Source organism: Mytilus californianus, unplaced genomic scaffold, assembly GCF_021869535.1.
Source record: "Mytilus californianus isolate M0D057914Y unplaced genomic scaffold, xbMytCali1.0.p SCAF_7, whole genome shotgun sequence".
NCBI lineage: Eukaryota > Metazoa > Mollusca > Bivalvia > Mytilida > Mytilidae > Mytilus > Mytilus californianus.
Window position 1 is genome coordinate 21,082,576 of NW_026262723.1, and position 20,988 is coordinate 21,103,563.

The window sequence follows — 20,988 nt, forward strand, 5'->3', positions numbered from 1 at the left end:
AATACCTAATTCATTTATCAAACAGTTTATGTAATGTGATTTAAACACAAAAACGATGCTGTTTGGGGCTTTATCTGCGGGGACAACAACATATTTGTCATGGAGTTAGGACAAGTGTTTAGCAACATTTGGGTCTTTAAAGATTGATGTAGCATGGGTATTAATAGACCCATTCAGTTTCTTAATTCTGATCTGTATTAACGAACTAACAGCCTCAATCCAATCGGAAAGAGTAACTACGTCTTCTTTCTCGCGTTTAGCCCATTGCCTGGCCTAATCCTTGACTGAATCCATCAGTATTTTGAAGTTGTGTTTCCAATTGGTGAATTTAGGCTCACAATAATTCGGGCCTTTGGATAACACATTTTTCAGATAAGCGTTATTTACTATGTTTATGGCACCAATAATAATCCTGGCATTTAGGCCAAATACATGCGTTTCAGGTTTCTGAATACCTATTATACAAGTAGGACTATTAAAGTTAGCTCTGTTTTAGATGCTGAAATGGCAGCACAAATTACAAATAAGGTCATTTGAGAACATTTCTAGGCTGTACGACTTATCCGCTCACTGCATTCAACTAGTGGAATTTCAATATTAAGGTATATCAAATATACTAAAAACACAATTACATGATACTAGTACTGAAGAGGTTGTTTTATTGAATTTAGTTTTGTCGACATACTGTTTGCCAAAACTCTGCCATGAATTCTTCATGAATGGTATAAATAAGTAAATACTATATAAATCAGTGGATAAAGATAAATATCGTGGAGTCATAAAAAAAGAAGAGAGAAGAAAAAATACAGAATAAGTTCAAAATGCCCCGGATGTTTACAAAACCGGGACTGTAATTTCAATGTAGCGTACTTGCCTCGATTGACAAAAAGTCATGAGTCTGATCCCACATTGGATAAGATATAAGTATATGTTTGGTAAACATTTAGCTAATTTAAACAGTAGTAGATATACCAAAAGGAATATGCTGTGGTCTTAGATGTTTTACAGATTACGGTTCATACAATAACAAAGCTTAGAAAAAAAGATCATTTAACATCTAAGTGCAAGACAGTTTTTTGCATTTATTATAAATTTGAGGGATTTGTTATAGTTTAATCAGTACTTGAATTTATAACATTGTCAAATGATCAAGGATAAATGCATAATTAAAATGAGGTAAGAGACCTTGAATTGTGTGTTATTCAAATAATATAAACTATTATTGTTTATTTGGAAAAAAAAAAAGACAGGAACCAAATTTTGTCTTTTTTGCTGTCATAGTTTACTTTTTTAAAAGTCTCTTTTTAGTGTTATGCATGATTTAATCATATTTGTGCAGGTTCTTTGAACTAGTATGAAAATATGAACACACATTTTATCAAATCAATGTGAAGTGCTTCTGTAAGTAAAGGAATATAACAACATTGTAAAACTTAGAAGATTAAGTTTCTGTGTAGCACATTAAACACACCGACTCTTGTCTAGCGGAAATTCTATTTCACTGGGGCCATTTACTTACAGGTTAGACAAGTAAGGGAAATATAATTCTTTGTGGGTTAAAAGATCAAAGTCTGTGATGGGAAATCAGGTCCCCACCCTCTCCATGGATAAGAGTGGATAGTTAATATTGGCTAGTAAAAATGAAGGATAGTTTAACTAGCCACATTTGGAATGATTTTTCATATATTTTGAATTTGGTTTTCAATGCCCTTCAAATTCGTTATTGATTTGGTTTTTCAAATTTTTTGGTTTGAATGAAATTGATGAATCTTGTGTAGACCAAACGCGTGTCTGGTGTGTTAAATTATAGGTCTGGTTTCTTTGACTAGTTTTTCATTGGCAGTTTATCACATAAATAACCTAAATGATAAGTTTTATTTTATTGAATAAATTCTATACACTTTTCAAATAATGATGGCATGTTACTGGAACCGATCTTCTAGATAAGGCAAAGGAAAAACAGTCTGTATTCTGGAATGCATCTAGTCTTTGTGAAAGACAGTTTTCAAGAAACGTTTTTAAGTGCTGTACATGTGTTTGGTTATGATGCCAGTTGGTATGGAAGTCCTCCACTAAATGAAATAATTTATCAGGTATAGGCAACATGTTTTCGTCTATATAGCTTGTCCTTCCTGAAATATAATAGAAGGTAACTATATATTTAAATGGAAGCTTTATTCCTAAACCAAGCCCAAACCTGATGAATATATAAAATGTAAGATTTCTAAAAAAACTTTCTGACACTATTACATGTTTAATGTCCAGAATCCCATCAGTAGTTTGTTGTTTTTATTGTTATTAAAAGACATGTTGTTGCAAGTCTTTGTTCAATATATCCGCTTGTCTAAGCGCAGCATATACATTTGGGAGCAGTAAGATACCAGCTCTCTAATCATTCTTTAGAGCAGTTCTAGTCATCGGGGAAGTCAGACGCAGCAAAGTAAAATGCCTCCTGTGAAAATTAATCGAAATTTTATGTTTGATGACAATAAATTGATTATCTTCGTCAAAGGGGAAAACGTAGTCCATGACTGCAAGAGCTCAACACTTACGGGTATTATGTATTTTTTGTATCGTTCTCGGTGGGAATTTATAGACCATCTAATTTTATTAGAACCTGTTTTGGAGTAGAGCTGTTCAAAATGGTTTTTAGAGAAAAAACTGTCCAAACCTGCTCTCTAGTAAAACTGTCAAAATCCGTTTTATGATAGAAAGATCCCAAACTGTTTTAGGGTAGAACTGTCCAATACAGTTCAGTGATAAATTAATCCGACAGTAGTGTACCTATGTTCAAATTTCGTAAATCGATTAGGAAAAGAAACATCAAGGTAACAAACAAAAACTGAGGAAATCGCGAAAACTGTTCTAACGAATCTGGCAATTTTGGGATCTGTTGGTCCTCAGTGCTCTACAACTTACTTGAATTTGCTGTTTAAATGTTTTGATTCAAGCGTCACTGATAAGTATTGTGTTCGTTTTGAGGGATAAATTTGACAAAGGCGCATTCGTTAAATAATAAGCAGGTTTTATGATAAAATGCATATCCATAATCACGAACCAACATATATGTAAATACTTTAGGCATTGGAAGAACTGAACGTCCCATCCTTACCTTTGTTCAGAATTCAATAACTCGCCGTTAGTTTGATATTTTCATGCAGCAGATTTCTGTTTAAGATGGCGCTTTTAAGATAAATATTTAAATCTGATTCACAAGAAAGTTTTTAGTTCTGTTGACATACTATTTGCCAACGATCTTTCCATGAATTACCTCTATGCATAGCTGGAGATCCTAACCCTATCGACGCACCCGGTTTCGATTATTTTTAGTTCATGCGATTCCATCAGTTTTTGTGTGTTACCTTTATTTGTATCTTCTTAATATATTTATGAGAGTTGAACATTGGTAAACTATTGTTGCTTTCATTTATCAGTAGAGGTAGAACAAAGTTTAGTTTTCTATGTTCTGTCATCTGTACTATTATTTGTCTGTTTGTCTTTTTATTTTTGGACATGGCGTTGTCGGTTTGTTTTCGATCTATGAGTTTGACTGTCCCTCTGGTATCTTTCGTCCCTCTTTTATATTATAAAAAACGTCAATACATCTGCAACTATTCTGTGAGGTTTCAAAGATCATTATAGGTAAAAATTATAAAATAACAGGTGCACAACTGAAACCTATGTGCAATCATAAAAGTTTCAGGGATTTTGTTTGAAAACTGAAGGAGAAGTTGATAACACAAATTTGATACACACTTTCCCCAAAAGGAGCCTGCTATACTATAACTAGACGCTCTAAAGAGCCTGTGTCACTCACCTAGGTCTATGAGCATCTTCATCTATGGACCCTCTCCATCAATGCGGACTAAAATACAATCTTTTTATTTTTTGTTGATCTTGTATTGCTGATAATTTTTTCTATTTACAGTTTCTCTCTCTTTTCTTTAGTTTTTGCCCCCCCCCCTCCAAAAAAAAACAGTAAAACAATTATCATTTAAGGTAATCACTCCTAAAAAGAGAAAACCAACGATTTCGTCAAAATTTTACTTATTTGTGGATCTTGTCTTGCTGATCACTTTTTGCTATTTAAAAAGTCTATCTATCTTTTATAGTTTCAAGATGGTAGGTAAAATATTGGTAAAAAACGTCATTAAAGAGCAAGAACTCCTACAGGGAGTCGACTGATGATTTCTGCTATTTGACTTAATTGTAGATCAAGTCTTGCTGATCATTTTTGCTTTTAAAGTTTCTGTCTATCTATTATAGTTTTAAAGATATTAGGCAAAAAACAGAAAAAAATGGTAAAAATCATTATTTAATGGCAAGAAGTCCAATAAGGGTGTTGTCAGACGATTTCAAGTGTAAAATTATTGGTAGATCTTGTTTTGCTGACCATTTTTGCTTATTTAAAAAAGAGGGACGAAAGATACCAGAGGGACAGTCAAACTCATAGATCGAAAACAAACTGACAACGCCATGGCCAAAAATAAAAAGACAAACAGACAAACAATAGCACAGATGAAACAACATAAGTTTCTATCTATCTATTATAGTTTTCTAGATATTAGGCAAAAACGCAAAAACTTGATAAAAATCGTCATTAAAGTGCAATTACTCCAATAAGGAGTTGTCTGATGATTTCGTCCATGTCGACTTATTGGTTGATCTTGTCTTGCTAATCATTTTTTGGTATTTTAAAGTTTCTCTCTACCTATTTTAGGTTTTCAGATATTAGCCCAAATTGAAAAAAAATCGTTAAAATTCGTAATTTAAGGGCAATAACTCAAGATGAATGGCAGTTTTGTAGTAATAGACAATAGGTAGATCTCATTATTTTGATAATTTTTGCCACTTTCAGATTTAATCCATGCATAGCAGTTTTAAAGATAATAGACAAAACTTGCATTTTACCCCTATGTTCTATTTTTAGCCATGTCTGCCATGTTGGTTGGCAGGCAGGGTCATCGGACACATTTTAAAAACTAGATACCGTAATGATGATTGTGGCCAAATTTGGATAAATTTTGCCCAGTAGTATCAGAGGAGAAGATTTTTGTAAAAGTTAACAACGACAGACGACGGACAACGACGACCAACAGACGCCAAGGGATGAGAAAAGCTCACTTGGCCTTAAAGGCCAGGTGAGCTTAAAAGTAAAATAACAAAAATACCGAACTCCAAGGAAAATTCAAAACGGAAAGTCTCTTAACAAATGGCAAAATCAACAGCTCAAACACATCAAACGAATGGAATGCAACTGCCATGTTCTAGACTTGGTACAGGCATTTCCTTATGTAGAAAATGGTGGATTGAACATAGTTTTATACTATCTAAACATCTTCCTTCGATGACAGTCGCATAAAATTTGACGTACAACAGTCAACATTGTGTTATAATCTTAAGCTGGTTTCAGCCAAAAATCGAGATAAAATCTATAAATATAATTGACACAGTTTCTTTAGGAATTTAATCTGTTCTAGTGTCAGATTTGATAAAATATTAATGATTTGATAATTATATAGATCACTAACGTGAATGGATAATGATATTAAGGTACACGTTCTTGAATTTCATTATTATTCAAATTTAATATTCTTGAAGTCGTACTTTGTGGAAAGGAAAAACCAAAAACGACAAAATTTGGGCCTTTGAAAGCAGTTTACTTTGTCAAAAGCATTTTTTAATCAATGCTTAATCTAAGTATATATGAGCAAGTTCTGTAAAATAATATGCAAATATTTACAAGTCGGTCATCAGGCGAATGTAAAAGGTTTGGTTTAAATAGTAATGAAACAACATTGAATAACGGAGAAACAATTTCACTGGGGCCACTCTTACAAAGAAGTCTTAACGTGATACTAATTATTTATATATAAACCAAAACTAATATTTCATACTTTAGGCTTTTCGAGCCTAAGTCCCCAGTGGAAACATTATCTCCGTTTTATTTTTTTATACTTAAAAAAAGTTTAATATCAATGTTATTTTTTTATTCTTAAATTATTTTTGTAAGAGAATATAACAACGAGGTAAAATGAGGCAGATGTCTATATCGCCGGAAATTTTTCCCCCATTATACGCATTGATATTTTTTTTAAACGGCTCAAATATGATTTCAAATGAAGAAAACATTAGTTTATTTCTTATTATACAAAGTTTCATTATTAAATCTAAAAGGTTTACTAACTAATAATTCACACAATATACATGTAAGCACTTCATCTTAATAGCTGCATTTTTTTTTCGGTTCATCATGAAACTCAACTGACATTTTCAATATCTTTTTATTATGTATTAGCGCATGTAGTTTTATTTCATTTTTGTATCCATTTCAACAAGGAGACAGATTAATATAATTATTTTTTGCTTGTTTCTAAATGCTATTTGTGAATTTATTTAATTGTGTATTTAATTTCATAATAAAATATTGTTTACAAACACTTAATGTTGCTTATTGGTTTGGAAAGCAAATTTTCGAAAATTAAATCTAAAAAAATTATCTATGAAATATTTTGTGAAAGGACATACAACAAATTTTATCATCGAAGACTGGTATTTACAATTAGATTAAGGCGACTGTAGATTACTGATGTTCAAATCTCGTAAATAGACCCGGTAGATACTAATCAAGGAAACATGCAAAAACTGATGGCTTCGCATGAACCCAAAATAACTCTTAATGCCAGAAAGTCGTTTTTGCATGTATGCAATATTAGTATTATAAAGATTGCAAATTTATGTTCATCGTTAAAATCAAGCAAAGGCAGGTATCAATTAGATGTTTTACGTGTGCTTCTAATGGAGCAGGAACGAGTTACCTGTTCGGAGCACTAGGTTCATCCATGGTTTTCGGTGGGGGTCTTATCTTTTTTCTTTTCTTTGTCATGTTTTGTGATTGTTGTTTTTCTTTTCATCGTTTATCTTTTCGGCTATAGTGTTTTTTTTTTATTTTGTTGGGTTGATGATTTCCCCCTTGGTATGTTTCCTGTGTTTTGGTCTGGACCTTATTTATTGAAAACTAGAAACCAGTCATTATTGAGCTTAGATAAAACTGCATCTTTTACCTTACATTGTAAATTAAAACTGTATTAATTGTGTAAAGACGGTTAAATATTATTTTAAAAATACACCATAAAAAGAATCGGCTAGAAAATAAATTGTCTTATGCACGGTCGTCATATTTACATTGTATTGTTTTTTTCTTACTCTTTTCAAACAGAGGATCAGTTTTCAATACAAGGACTAGTTCACAAAATATAGCTTTACAATCGTTGACAGTTTATAAGAACTATCAACACAGGTCGCTTATTTTGGTGTTGGGGACAATTTTACATATTATATGATTGCAAATTTATATTGTTTTGTACAATTTCACATTGCAGGAGTTCGGGAAGAAAAACGTACCAATTTGTAACTGAAATATAGAATATTATTTTCGATTGGTTTGACATTTCCCTTACAATCATTTTGTTAGAAAACACATCATAATTTGTCAAAATCTATCAAAATTGCAGTTATGAGTCATCTATAAACTGGTAAGTTTCCCGTCCGGTATCTGACAAACTTGACAAAATTTAAACGTTCTAGTATTCAAGCATAAAAAATGTACAGAGAATTTACACATGTTTTCATGTATATTTCTGTAGTCTGTAAAAACCAAGAGCAGTAAGTATTGTGTTAGCTTTTTCTATGCAGATTTACTTTTTGTTTAAGTTTTGTGTGCTTTATATTCCACAACTCGCAATCAAAAAGATGAGGTCCAAGTTCTAAATGAACTACTAAATTAAAGTAGTTCAACTTGATAATTTGATCGTCCAAAGGCAGGACATTTGTAGTTGATTGGCTTTGCTTATATTAATAGTATTTCTTCCCTTTGAAGAATTTGGTGTTGAAAGTTGATCAAATTTTACCACTGAAGAATACTTGAATATGATTTAAAGCTTGTTATGTTGTGAAGCACTGTCTATTGTTGAAGATTTGAAGACCGTTTGTTGTTCTCTATAGATATTATTTGTTTATTTTATGTGTTGATAGATGGCTATCTGATTTACTTATACATAGACACAGATTAACCCGTTCTCTTTTCTTTATTATATCAATTTGGCTGGTAAAATGGTCTCAGAAAGTAACAAATTAACACAAGTATACAACAGAGGCGGAGATACCTATACAAAGAGACCATTCAAAAATCACAGGTCGAGTCTAAACTGACAACGCCATGCGCAAACAAGACAAATACCGAGTCTGGATCTGCATGCAATTGGTAAATATAACATGTAAACTGGAGCATAACTGATCAGTCCTTTTCATTGAAGCCAGGAAATCTTTGACAAATATTTTCCTTGCACAATATTCTTGTAAAATTTCAAGTTATTGGCAGGAACACTGCACGGTGATAAGTCACTACAGCTAAACAATATCAAGCTGCAGGCTAAATATTAAGTCATTCCTTTACATAGAAGCGAAACCCAAAGTCTTTCGAGTGGAAGGACGGGATGGGACGGACGGAGCGGAGCTGTAATTAGACCTACTTTCGTCGTTCTCAACGCAGGCAAAACAAAAGACAACGAAAACCCAAACGAGTACATAAAACACTACAAAACTAAAGACTGAACAACAAGAACTTCAAAAATGAGTAATGGAAAAAAGAGCTAAATGACTTACTTGGAGGGACGTGATAGAAGTATAAAACAGGGTGTAAAAAGTTCGACAGATGTGCATATCTTGGTTCTGTAGCTGCTCTGTCTTCTCTGAATACATCCTCTGACGGACCATGGTAATCCTCTCCGTATTCCAATCCCAACACTATCATGCTCCTATTGGATAAGGATTCCCCGGTTATTTTATCGAATTCTTGGATTAAATTTACAGGAAATTCCTCAAAATATTCAAATGATTCGCTGTAATATAATAAAGATGTACAAATTGTATAGAAGTGATCAAGTAGTTGTTTTAAAAAATATCATTTTCATTAATAACTATTTCGCTAGTTTTTCCATAATGTTTTTTTTAATATTGCTGAAATTACACTTTACATTGGATTTCGTAAGTTGTTTGCACCCATATTATTAATGTAACATTGCAAATAAAAAAAATCTACGTTTTGAACAGATAACTCTTAAAACATTGTGAAGGGAAAAAAAATGATCAAATTCCAATCAGGAAAAACATCGTTATGTGCAGCATCCCGTAGAATATATGTGAACTAGAAATTTTCCGCTATGCATTGAGCTTAGCGACATTTGTTAGAGCATACCTGGTGAAAGTTATTGGAAAAATATGCATTCTAAAATCAGAAAAAAATGCATAATCCTTTTGAAAATTAAAATTCTTTAAAAAAAAAACCTTTTTTTAATTTCACCTGTTAAATAATATAACATCTACCAGTTGTCCAAACATTTGATATATTCCAGAAGCCTCATTTATCCTTTTCACTGTAACCGGAAGCAAGTTAGAAACACTGTATGATTGTTTTGGCCACGTGTCCCCATGATACCGCCATGACAGGATTTTGTGTAAAGCACGAGCTAAAGTCAGAAAAAAGGTTCAAACCAAATTCAATCAGTCTTTGTTGAACTATTTAAGACAAACACTATAGTTCTTACAAAGTGGAAACACGTAGTAGAACTATATAATTGAATTTATTATATTGCAAAGCCGTTGTTAGCGTTGTTTCATAATACATTTTATTTGTTTTAAAAAACATTCTTATTACATATTTAAAATCAATTGTTACTGGAATCCATTCTACATCAAAGCTCATGTATGTCCGTATCCGACGGGCATATTGTAGTCGTCATCAGACAGGAAAAAAATAAAAAGTGTCTTTGAACTTATATTGTTTTTCACAGAATCATGTATCAAGAGTACGCCAAAAACTTTTTAAAAGTTTGTAAATATAAAATTAGTCTCAATTATGTGTTTTTAAATGAATACCGTAAATTTAATCTGCATGTGTGTGTTTTCAAATGAATAGCAAGTATGCTACATATTGTATTTTGTGAGAGAGAAAAAAACATAATGTCACCTGAATACCGGAATCCGTGTATGAATCCTCCAGCTGATTTTCTGTGATCAAGTGAATGGGTAGCTGTGCCGACAATATAGATGCCTGGTATTTCTGTAGACTGGTAATCAGGGGTAATTACTGGATACTTTCCTTTATAACCACCAGATAGCTGACTTACGTAAACAAAATTAAAAATAGAATTATCGGAGTTCAGGTTTCAAAATTTAAATGATTTCAAAACTTAAGCTACCACCATTTTGGCCCATCACTGGGATTATACATACTACTATGGTACTGTTTACCTCAACATTGACATAAACACGTGAAATTTCTTGGTTTGAAGTTTGTCTCAACCGTTTTCCTCGTGGCTTATATTTTTTTAATACATTAGTAGCGTAAGGGAATAGTCATTGAACCGTTGCCTTTAACCATTTTAAAGGTTCTGCTAGACCAAAGCAATGTGTAAATAAAATCATTAATTTAGACAAGTTTATAGGCTTCTCATTAAAACTGACTTAAGCGTGAGATCATTTTTAAAAAGTTGAACTTTAAATTTAAAGAATTAGAAATAAAATCAGTTTTATGAGTAAGTTTTACGATTTTAAACGGTCTATAGAACTAATTACCAGAAGACCCATAGTAAAGAACAGCAATCATATAATCATATCAGTAATGAAATTTTCATTTATCTTAAAAAAACGGTTAGGATTTTAGGTCAACATTTCCCCAATTCCAACCCCACTGTTAGCGGATGTTATAGCTGATGAGATGCAAGTGTTCAGCAATTGGCTGGGTATAAAGGTTCTCTTTTAGATAATTTCTATAAATACTCACTTTGAAAATATGGAAGTATCGAACCGGAATCCAAGACATCGAATTATTTGATCGTATGGCTTTTGTAATGGATCATTTTCATACTGTCCCCATATTTTTGCTGCTTCTTCGTCAGCATCCGTCAAATATAGACCATCTTTTTTTCTAACTATCATGTAATCTTCTAGATTTCCATATTCTAAAAACCCATCCAAAGATTTTAGCTGGTAAGTGTCGAGAATTTCATTATTTATTGCCCTGAAAGAATAACATATTTCATTTCATAGCATGTACAAGTAAAAGATGATGCGCGGTATACAAGGTGTCTACATAAAATGGCATGCCCTAAAAAAAAAAGTTTTGAAAAGTGGTGAATAGATTTAACAGAAGCAATCAAGTCCATATTCCCCAAAATGACAAAACAATACACGATAACGAAGTCCTTTACTGCAATAGTTGCAGTACTGCAGAACAAAGCAAACAAAGGAAGGACATATCAAACTAGATATATTTAGTTCTCAAAATTCTCATGTTTGAAACAATGATTTACACAGAAAACAATCACTATTTTCCACACACAAAAGTATAAAATTTCCTCAAAGCTTATACTTCTGTAATTAGAAACCAATTAACAGTTTGTATTGTCGTAAACTATCAATTACTCAAAACACCAGAATTGCGATTGTATAAAATATTTTGACATTCGATTCCTTAAAAATTACTTTCTAAACAAACATTAATGGATGTTAAAATGAAATCCATAAAAATCAAATGAATAAATACATATATGAGTAAAGCAAACCCCTCTTCCAATCTAGCCATTATCGTCTCCATAAAAGTCTAGAACTGAAACTGAGATTGACACACTCTGTGATATTCCTGACAAGATTAAATGGATTTTGACGGTAAAGCTTGTTAAAATCATATAAAACACGAAAGTTTTTCTATCCCAGGCAAAGATAGTTTTAGCCAATTTTGGCACAACTTTTGTTGGTTTTTTTTTTGGGGGGGAGTGGTGGGAGGGGGTATGTATGCTCTTTCCGACTTAGGAATTGATTTGGATTTCCATCTATTTTGATTGGTGCACCATGCATGAGCCTTTTGTAGACGAAACACGCATTTTGCTAGTAAACATTATTTGCATGGTATCTTTAATGTACATCAGGTGCGGATCCAGCCATTTTTAAAAGGGGGTCCCAACCCAGGATAAAAAGGGGTGGGTTCCAACCTTACGTCCCCATTCAAAACGATTGATCGTCAAAAAGGGGGGTTCCAACCCCGGACCCCCCCCCCCCCCCCGGATTAGCCACTGTACATGTCGTGTGTCTTTCGTGTTGAATGAAAATTAGAACCAATTTCGTTTTTATCATAGATTTAAAAAAAATCATCTTTGTTCACCACTCAAATAAAATTTAGCTCCCACCCCACCCCCCCAAAAAATGAAAGAAAAAGAATTTGAAAAATTACATAAAAAAAAAATCCGTTAAGTTGTCTTCATCAATAATACCGTTTTAGAATTCGTATAATGTAACATTTTTGCACTTATTAGTCATAAATATCTTTGTACAATATTCTTTTTTACAATATCCAGGAAAAATGAAAATATGATTTAACCAATTTCCTTTTACTCTTGGTGAATCTCGCTTTTGCTGTTTTTCTAATATCAGAAATTATGAAGCACAAAATATTAATATGCATTAATAGCCTATAACTAATTACAAAATAGAAGTGACGGCGACTAGAATCTTTTGAAATACAATTAATCGTGATACTGTTTGTTGGCGTAAATTCTTTTTAATTGGCACACGAGTATCTATTAATGACAAAATTAAGTCAAATAATATGCCCATTTCATCCATTATCTGCAGACGATGAAAAACATTGTTGACTGATTTACAGATAGTTGTGTCTTGTGGTACAAATATAGAAAGAGAAGATACTAAAAATTCAATATAAGACGCATTTATTATAGTTGGGGGAGCATGAATTGTAAACGAAAAATTGAACTTTGATAAGGTCGATCTGATAATTAGAAAACAATAAATTTCCATTGATCAGTATAAATAAGTAATTGTCATAAAAAAACATGACAAAATCATTTTTTTTTCAAGGAAATTATTTCCTTAAGATTGCATAACTATTTTAGACTTGTCTGGTATATTCATTTATCACTTTTATTCCTTTTGGTATTTGATATTATGTCTTGTAGACAGTAAATTATGAACTTTAAAGGAAAAATACAATTTCAAAAGAAAATAAGCTGGCAGATTTTTTTATATTTTATATTTTAATCCATTTGTGACATGTCTTCCCATTCATCCAGTTGCTTGAAACGAAACATGCGTCCAAACTACCTCCTGAAAAAAACCCCAAAAAAAAAAACAAAAAAAAAACAAAACACAACAACAACAACAACAAAAATCGAAACAAAAAACCTTTATTATCTTCCTTTTTAGAAATGCAAGGTATACGCTCGAGGGTATACGATTTTTCAGACAATTAAAATGAATAATCTAATTGTTTTAAAACATATATGAAAATACCTAATATCTCCAACATAATGGGTTTCCCATGCTAAACGTATCCTGTGCCGCCCAATCATATGAACATAGTTCGTTCTGTCATAAATCGCTTGAGCTGTTTCAAAGGCTGAATTTCCTCTACCTTTGAAAAGAAATAATATACCATACAATGTTTATGCTCAGTCTTTGAAGATAATTTTGTATCAGTGCGGATACAGATAGTTCGGTTAAAAGCAAAGTTCAAATTTTATGACACAGCCCATGAACTGGTACGTTTTGATCGATCGTGGTGTTTTGTGAACTGTTTTTTTTTCTTTTGCTGTTTTTTTTTTATGACAAAGTGTTATCTGGTTTTTAAGATGATAAATTAATTTTTTATAATATTTTAAGGAATAGGAGTAAAAAAAGTGTGTTTCACAAAAAACTAATCTTTATAAATATACGTTTGTACATGTGTAATTTAGAGTCCTCAAATATATAAGATACATCGAAACAATATCAATTACCTAGTATCAATACAGATTTTCCTTCATAATCAGGACCAAATGTAGATATGTCTTCATACCCATCGGTTAATTCGATCCCAGTTACATTTGGTATAAACGGTAAAGATAGCCCCGTTCCAACAATTACAATACTGTAAGCATAAAGAGTGCATTATCTATTTTTACATTAGACTATATTCGAGCATCATATTGAACTGATTCAAAACTGACAAAAACATTTAACAATCATTTGTTTAAAAAAGTAAAAATGTTGACTAGGCCAAATTCGCTGGAAACTCAGCCTCTAGTCATCATGAATAGGTCTTTAACAACAGAAAGCAATTTTATGTGTTTTGGCGTCCATCACGAAAACTTAAGACACGGGTACCAATTTGGAAATGCTACCATTATACCAATTTTCATCGAAATCCAAGCACAAAAAGATCTTTCTCAAAATTTGTGATTTTTTTTTTTTTAAATTGAGTTTTAATGTATTTTTTATTCAATATTATCCACATATCATTCACAACAACTGTACAAAATATCATCAGCGTTCTATCCTTACTTTTGATGTTTTTGCGTTTTCAAAATATTGTTGACGGACTGACGGACAGATGAACTATAGGACTTCCGCATCCCTGATGCGTTGTGCGAACTAAGCTAGTTTCTAGTGATGAGAACTTGACATATGCTTTGGACATATCTCTAGTTATATGCTCTGATTTCATTTGGTAGTATGGTTGGAGTTTCAACAATACGTCCTTTCATTAATATTACTTATTTTAGCATCAACTTGAAACCTGCGTGTTTCTCGATGTTTTCCGGATATAGCAATAAACTATTGTATTAAGAAAAGTAACAGTTAATATCCTAGAACAGAACATTAAAGTCAAAAGAAATGAAAATAACTTCATCAAGACGTCTCATCCTAATTTGTTTTGTTTTTTAACATTTTAGCTTCCATATTTGGTTTAAAATCTTCAAAATATGAACACGTACTTGCAATGCGTTATATTATTATGTTGATCCTCTAGAACAAACCACATGGACTTTAACTTCCTGATATGCTTTATTTCTGTATTGTATCGGATATTTAATTTGTAATATGAAGCATATGTGTTGATGTAACTGAAAGAAAATAGGATAATATTACTTTACTGTATGTTAGTTATATCATATTCAACGATACTGACGTCTGATGACAAACCTTTTATTACTATATACAAAATTTCTTTCTTGAAATTGGTTGATTAAGTCTGTCTTTATTTGATAAAATTAAAAAGAGAAAATATAAAGAAAGTTATTCATTGTTTGAAAAAGCAGACGATTTCCGTCCATTGGTATAAAGAGTCTTACAATTCTATATAGTATAGTTGATGTTCAGTGGTTGTCGTTTGTTGATGTGGTTCATAAGTGTTTCTCGTTTCTCGTTTTAATATAGATTAGACAATTGGTTTTCCTGTTTGAATGGTTTTACACTAGTCATTTGTGGGGCCCTTTATAGCTTGCTGTTCGGTGTGAACCAAGGCTCCGTGTTGAATTAAGGCCGTACTTTGACCTTTAATGGTTTACTTTTACACATTGCGACTTGGATGGAGAGTTGTCTCATTGGCACTCATACCACATCTTCTTATATCTATTGGATGGAGAGTTGTCTCATTGGCACTCATACCACATCTTCTTATATCTATTGGACGGAGAGTTGTCTCATTGGTACTCATACCACGTCTTCTTATATCTATTGAAATGCCATACGTAGACAGAGAAGTATTAACTGAGACTACATTTTTTTTATTGTTTAAATTTGTTATGAGAGAAAAAAAAACATATATTCTGATTTAAACAAAGTTCGATGATCGAATCATAAATCCCATTGACATATCAAAGTTAAAAAAAAATGTTATCATCCAGGAACGTCTCCGTTTTTTGATGAATGTTCAAATTAACTTGTTTCCAGTTAAGCGGTCTTAGTGCGTTTAACCACAAAATTATACTGCGTGATAGTAAGGAAATAAATAAAAAGAAAAATCTAAATGATAATCGATACCAGTGAATCCCAAATCGTGAACTTTTAAAATTTTTAAAATAACATTCCCGCTTGCGCATAACCCGTTTACGGAGGCTGACATGTTGCAAAGCTCACGATTTCCCACAAATTTATATATCTATCACCAAGAAGTATGATGAAACTTACACGGAGTTCTTTCTATTTCACAGGTAACAGCTGCCTCATATTAGGTTTAATAAAATTATAAATATTCATAGTATACTGAATGATTTCAGATTGCCTACCTGATGTAACTGTCAGCTGGTGGGAACATTTCTTTTGAAAATTCCTTAAATAGCATTTGATTGTCGTCACCCAGAAGAGAGTTCCAATCATGACGTAGGTTGAACTCTTTATTGGTACTCCCGGTGTGTCTTTTGTTGATGCTGATTAGTTTCCGATGCCGTGGGTATTTCTCAAAGAAACTTCCTAAGAAATCAGAGATCGATAGAGATTTTGCACAAGTAAGATATGAAAAGCATAATATTACATTTAAAGGAATATTAGTATCTGTGTAATGGTTAAATTTTGGACGGCATCACCTGGCTAAAACGAATTTGTGAGCTAATGATATATATTGGAAACATATAAATTTTCTTAAAAAGACATCTTTATAGCTTTGTATAGCTTACTATGCGGTATGGGTTTTGCTCATTGTTGAAGGCCGTACGGTAACCTATAGTTGTTAACTTCTATGTCATTTAATCTCGGATGGAGAGTTGTCTCATTGACAGTCATACCACATCTTCTTATTTTTATATTTGGTTAGATCAAGCAATCAACGTTGATAAAAAAGCGAAAGATAAAGCCAAAACTTGAGAAATGATTATTTCATGTCATGCCGTATTATTTCAGTGAACATATAGAATCCTACCTATGGATCGCATATACTAAAAAAAATAACAAAGACCAAAAGAGCTACGGTTCAGCACATAACAGAATCCATGACAAAATGAACATTCGTATGGTAATTTGAGACACGGAAACACTGTAACTGTAATCAGAATGTTTGATTTTAACAGCGAACACAATAGTGAAGAAAAGTTTATAAATTGACAATTTTTGTTTTGATATGGTTTCTGTATTGTTGTTGATGATAAAACACTTTATAGATTTCGTGCTTCCGACGCGCTTTTCTACATTCACTTTACCCAGAAATACCACAAGATTTTCACTTTACCCAGAAATACCACAAGATTTGAAAGCCAAAGATGTGTAAAACATTAGGAGCTATATGACCAAAATAGGACATAAGCAGAGTAGTCTTATCATTTAAGGTAACTTTGCCCGAAGAAATTGACGTTTATTTTTTTTTATTTGATTAACAAAAAGGACGTTATAATGACACATCACATTATGTCAATTCACATACCTGCTTGGTTGGACCTTTCAAAGATGATATAATCTCGACCTAGCTTCTGAAGGTAATATCCAATTTGTAGACCACCAGGTCCCGCTCCAATTACACAGTACTTATAACATTGTGCAGCAGACATAAGACATAGAAAAGGCGTTATATATTCTATCATCCCACAAGATCCTTAAAAAGATGACAACCATAATCTTTTAATGAAGCTAATCTCAAGTTTTGTACTTAATTCTAAATGTTGTATCAATGACTGATTTAGAGCAGTTATTGATACTGATTTAGAGCAGTCATTGATACTGATTTCGAGCAGTCATTGATGCAATATTGTTTTTAATTGTTTTGCGTATATATTTGTGGTTTTTGTTGTCTGTTGTGCCGATATTTTACAGTTAAGTGTTTTTCTGTGCTTAATTTTATTATATGTTCTTTCGTGTACATTTGTGCTAAACCATCAATAAGCCACATACGTGGGATGAAAATTGCGACAATATCTTTATATACGCAATAAAACAAGAGTAAATATTTAGTTGTTTAAAAGAATTAATTGAAAATAACATAATATATTTTTATATAACTAAGTCACACACAAAAAAAAAAACATTTCAAGAAAACGTTATATTTGTCAGACTACGATAACTATAAGAATTGTCAGACTAAATGTTGAAACGCCAGAATAGTATTCTAAGTAACATTAAATATTAAACATTAAATATTTACAGTAAGAAACTTTTAAAAAACTGAATATCATCAGTTTCCTTTTTTCAACATTAGTAATGTATAAAATCTCCTCCGTTAGCCCTTACTTCAAACATTTACAATACAGTAAAAAAAATGCAATATTTTAGGCAATCAAGTTTTATGACTTTTGAACACCGGTATACTACTGTTGCCTTTACTTATTGTAGAATGAAAAATCTAACAAGCGGGTGCATTGTATTTGTGCCAATATTTTGAAAAATCCAGTATTTTATTTGCGCCACAAGATTGTATTTTATGTGCGCCAAAAATAAATACTGCTTTTATATTTTGTATCCTACGCACGAGGCTCGTATCAGAAATGCTGCATAATAATAGAGCATCCCCCATTGCGTAAGAAAGTGAGTGCATACTCATTTCTAATACAAAACTGAGAGTCACTTTAAGTATATAAATTTGTATAGTGTTCACATGTTCGAGGAGACAAAATGGACATAATTCATTCGGAGACAAATAAAGGAGGAAATACGTCTGTAAATTTTTAGACCTTATTTACATTTAGGATATCTAATATGTTGAAAAACGGACGCAATTTGTATATATGTAACCAAAAATCTTGAAAATCCAGAATCACTGTGGACAACAAAACTATTTCAAAAACATGGAACGATACAATCAACCACGGTATAGACAAGCAAGAATTACAATCTGAGCTTTAAAAAAAAACTTATCAGTGTTTAATGTTTTTATTTTGGTTTATTGATGAATGTGATCTATGATAAATATGTTGTATTAAGCTTTCAAAACTATGTTGTAACATTATTATACAAAGTCTCTTTTCAATATTGATGTACTATTTATACTATTTACCAGTATTATTTGCGCAAATGATATGTATTATTTTGGCGCAAATGAATTAAAATATGTTTTGCCGCGCAAATGAAAGATTTGATGAAATGAAATGTAAATTGGCGCAACAACAAAGCTCCGTAACTAGCTTATTAACTGTTTATCAGACTGAATTGTAAAGAAAGAAAAAAGGGCATATATCTTCTTTAATAAAAAATCTTCAAAATGAAATAGACTTACCGTTTTCATCAATTGCTTCAAACTATAATCTGTTGAAAACTTTTCAAGGAGTTTAGATAAAGTTTATTCCAAATGAAATGCTTGTGTAATTTATATTTCCCAGTTATCATTTATTATTTAAGTCTGTAGTTCCTATCTGCGTAAATAATTCCCCTTTCCCATTTCGAAACCGGTATCATGTCTCTAACCCCCACAAAAGTCATTCCATTTCATTTGTTGTTAATTTCCGCTGATGTGTATTGATCTGTACAGGAAGGAAATTGACAGGCAGAAACCCCATTGGAGATTTAGCTTATTAAATAAAGCACTTTTATGGTTTCTAAAAAAAAAAAGAATAATTAGACATTTGTACAGCGTGGAGAAGAGAAGAACTATTTTATTAAAATAATTTAATGTTAAAATACAAAATAACCATAATAGATTTTAGCCAACACACTTTTTAAGATGAAGTGCAATGCTTTATTGGAAAAAATCAAGAGGTTCTTATCTTGTAAACAATTCAATATTGCAATATTCTCCATATCTCAAACTTGTCTCAAGAATATTTTTCTACGGAAGACATGTCGTCTATGTAAAACAATAAACGTCTCGACAGAGACCAACAATTACATCCAAAGTGTTAGTAATAAGACATTTATAGAAACCTTTTATGAAGTAATTTGCCACGAAATTTTCAGCTACGACAGAATTATTCAATTACCAACCATTACAAGACGAATTTCGTCAAATAACGAAATTGGTACATGAATAATTTAGATATAATACGTAAATTGATTAATCAATTGAGAATTGTGAAGTATAAAAAGTTGTTTGATGTATATATGGTATATCCTTAGAGATTATTTTCATTAACTCTTTCACCAGTATAGTCTAAAACTACGGTTTGTATATAATCGTGCATCTAAGTTATTCAGATGTTTTCGTGCCAAGAGTATTCTCAAAAGTATGAAACTTCTAATAAAAAAACTTGTTTTGAAAGTCGAATGAAGAAAAGACAAAAATGGTTGATAAATAAAAAAAACCCCGCTATTACCGAACAAGGAAAGGTAATGATATACAGCTTAATTATTGGCTCAATAAACTATAACAGAACAAGGACAGTTTTAACCAAAGTACCTGTTCATAGACTTTAATTTTGATATTTAGTGGCGTACCCAGTATTAAAAAAGGATGGGGTTGTTCAATATAATGTCTTGTTTCAAGTGATTTTTAAAATTAAGAAAAATAAGCTTTTAGGTCCAGTGGGAAGGAGTTTCTAGTATCGTCTCACCTTTGTCGAAATCCGCGACTTATCATTATGACGATATAAGTTATTATTTTGAAAGAAATTTCAATTGAGAAGTGAAAAACTTAAGGGCATCAATTACGATTATGAATTTCCCGTTGGGTGTTTTCTTCTAAACTGCAATGGTAAAACCATGGAATAAAATTGAGAATGGAAATGGGGAATATGTCAAAGAGACAACAACCCGGCCAAAAAGCAGACAATAGCCGAAGGCCACCAGTGGGTCTTTAACACAGCGAGAAAATCCCGCACCGGGAGGTGGTCCTCAGCTGGCCCCTAAATAAAAATGTGTATTAGGTCAGTGAAAATGGATTATAAGTATTATATTGTCAATATATAGCCTCAATTCTTTGACACGCGCATGATAATCACGTATAACTTGTCTTGGTAGTTCTACTAATGATGATATGATTATACTTGTAGCGCTTCGATTTCGAAAGTGATATATTGCATAGAAGTAGGACAAATTCTTGCAGAATTCATTTCACACCAAGGCAATTTAAAATAGAATCTTCCTAATCGGATTAAAATTCAGATTCAATGGAACTCATTTACTCGTCGAAGCATTACGAAATCAGAGAACTATATTTACATTAGATTCGTATCTTTACCTAAATTAACAGCATGCATATTCGTGTCAAGTGAACGTCAAAAGTTTTATTCAAAGTCGATG

The 20,988-nt window shown here is 31.9% G+C and overlaps 1 protein-coding gene across 1 annotated transcript; it reads right to left on the reverse strand.

The window, feature by feature from the left end:
* Positions 1-1,893: 1,893 nt before the first annotated feature.
* On the reverse strand, positions 1,894-19,203 carry LOC127708281 (FAD-dependent oxidoreductase domain-containing protein 2-like). The gene is made up of 11 exons (XM_052213125.1): positions 19,031-19,203; positions 17,249-17,416; positions 16,122-16,305; positions 14,829-14,957; positions 13,851-13,981; positions 13,366-13,486; positions 10,843-11,080; positions 10,028-10,187; positions 9,362-9,527; positions 8,665-8,900; positions 1,894-2,132 (listed from the first exon to the last, which is right to left on the reverse strand). The coding sequence occupies exons 2-11, from the start codon at positions 17,403-17,405 to the stop codon at positions 1,894-1,896; spliced, it is 1,761 nt and encodes a 586-aa protein (XP_052069085.1). The 5' UTR covers positions 17,406-17,416; positions 19,031-19,203.
* Positions 19,204-20,988: the final 1,785 nt, after the last annotated feature.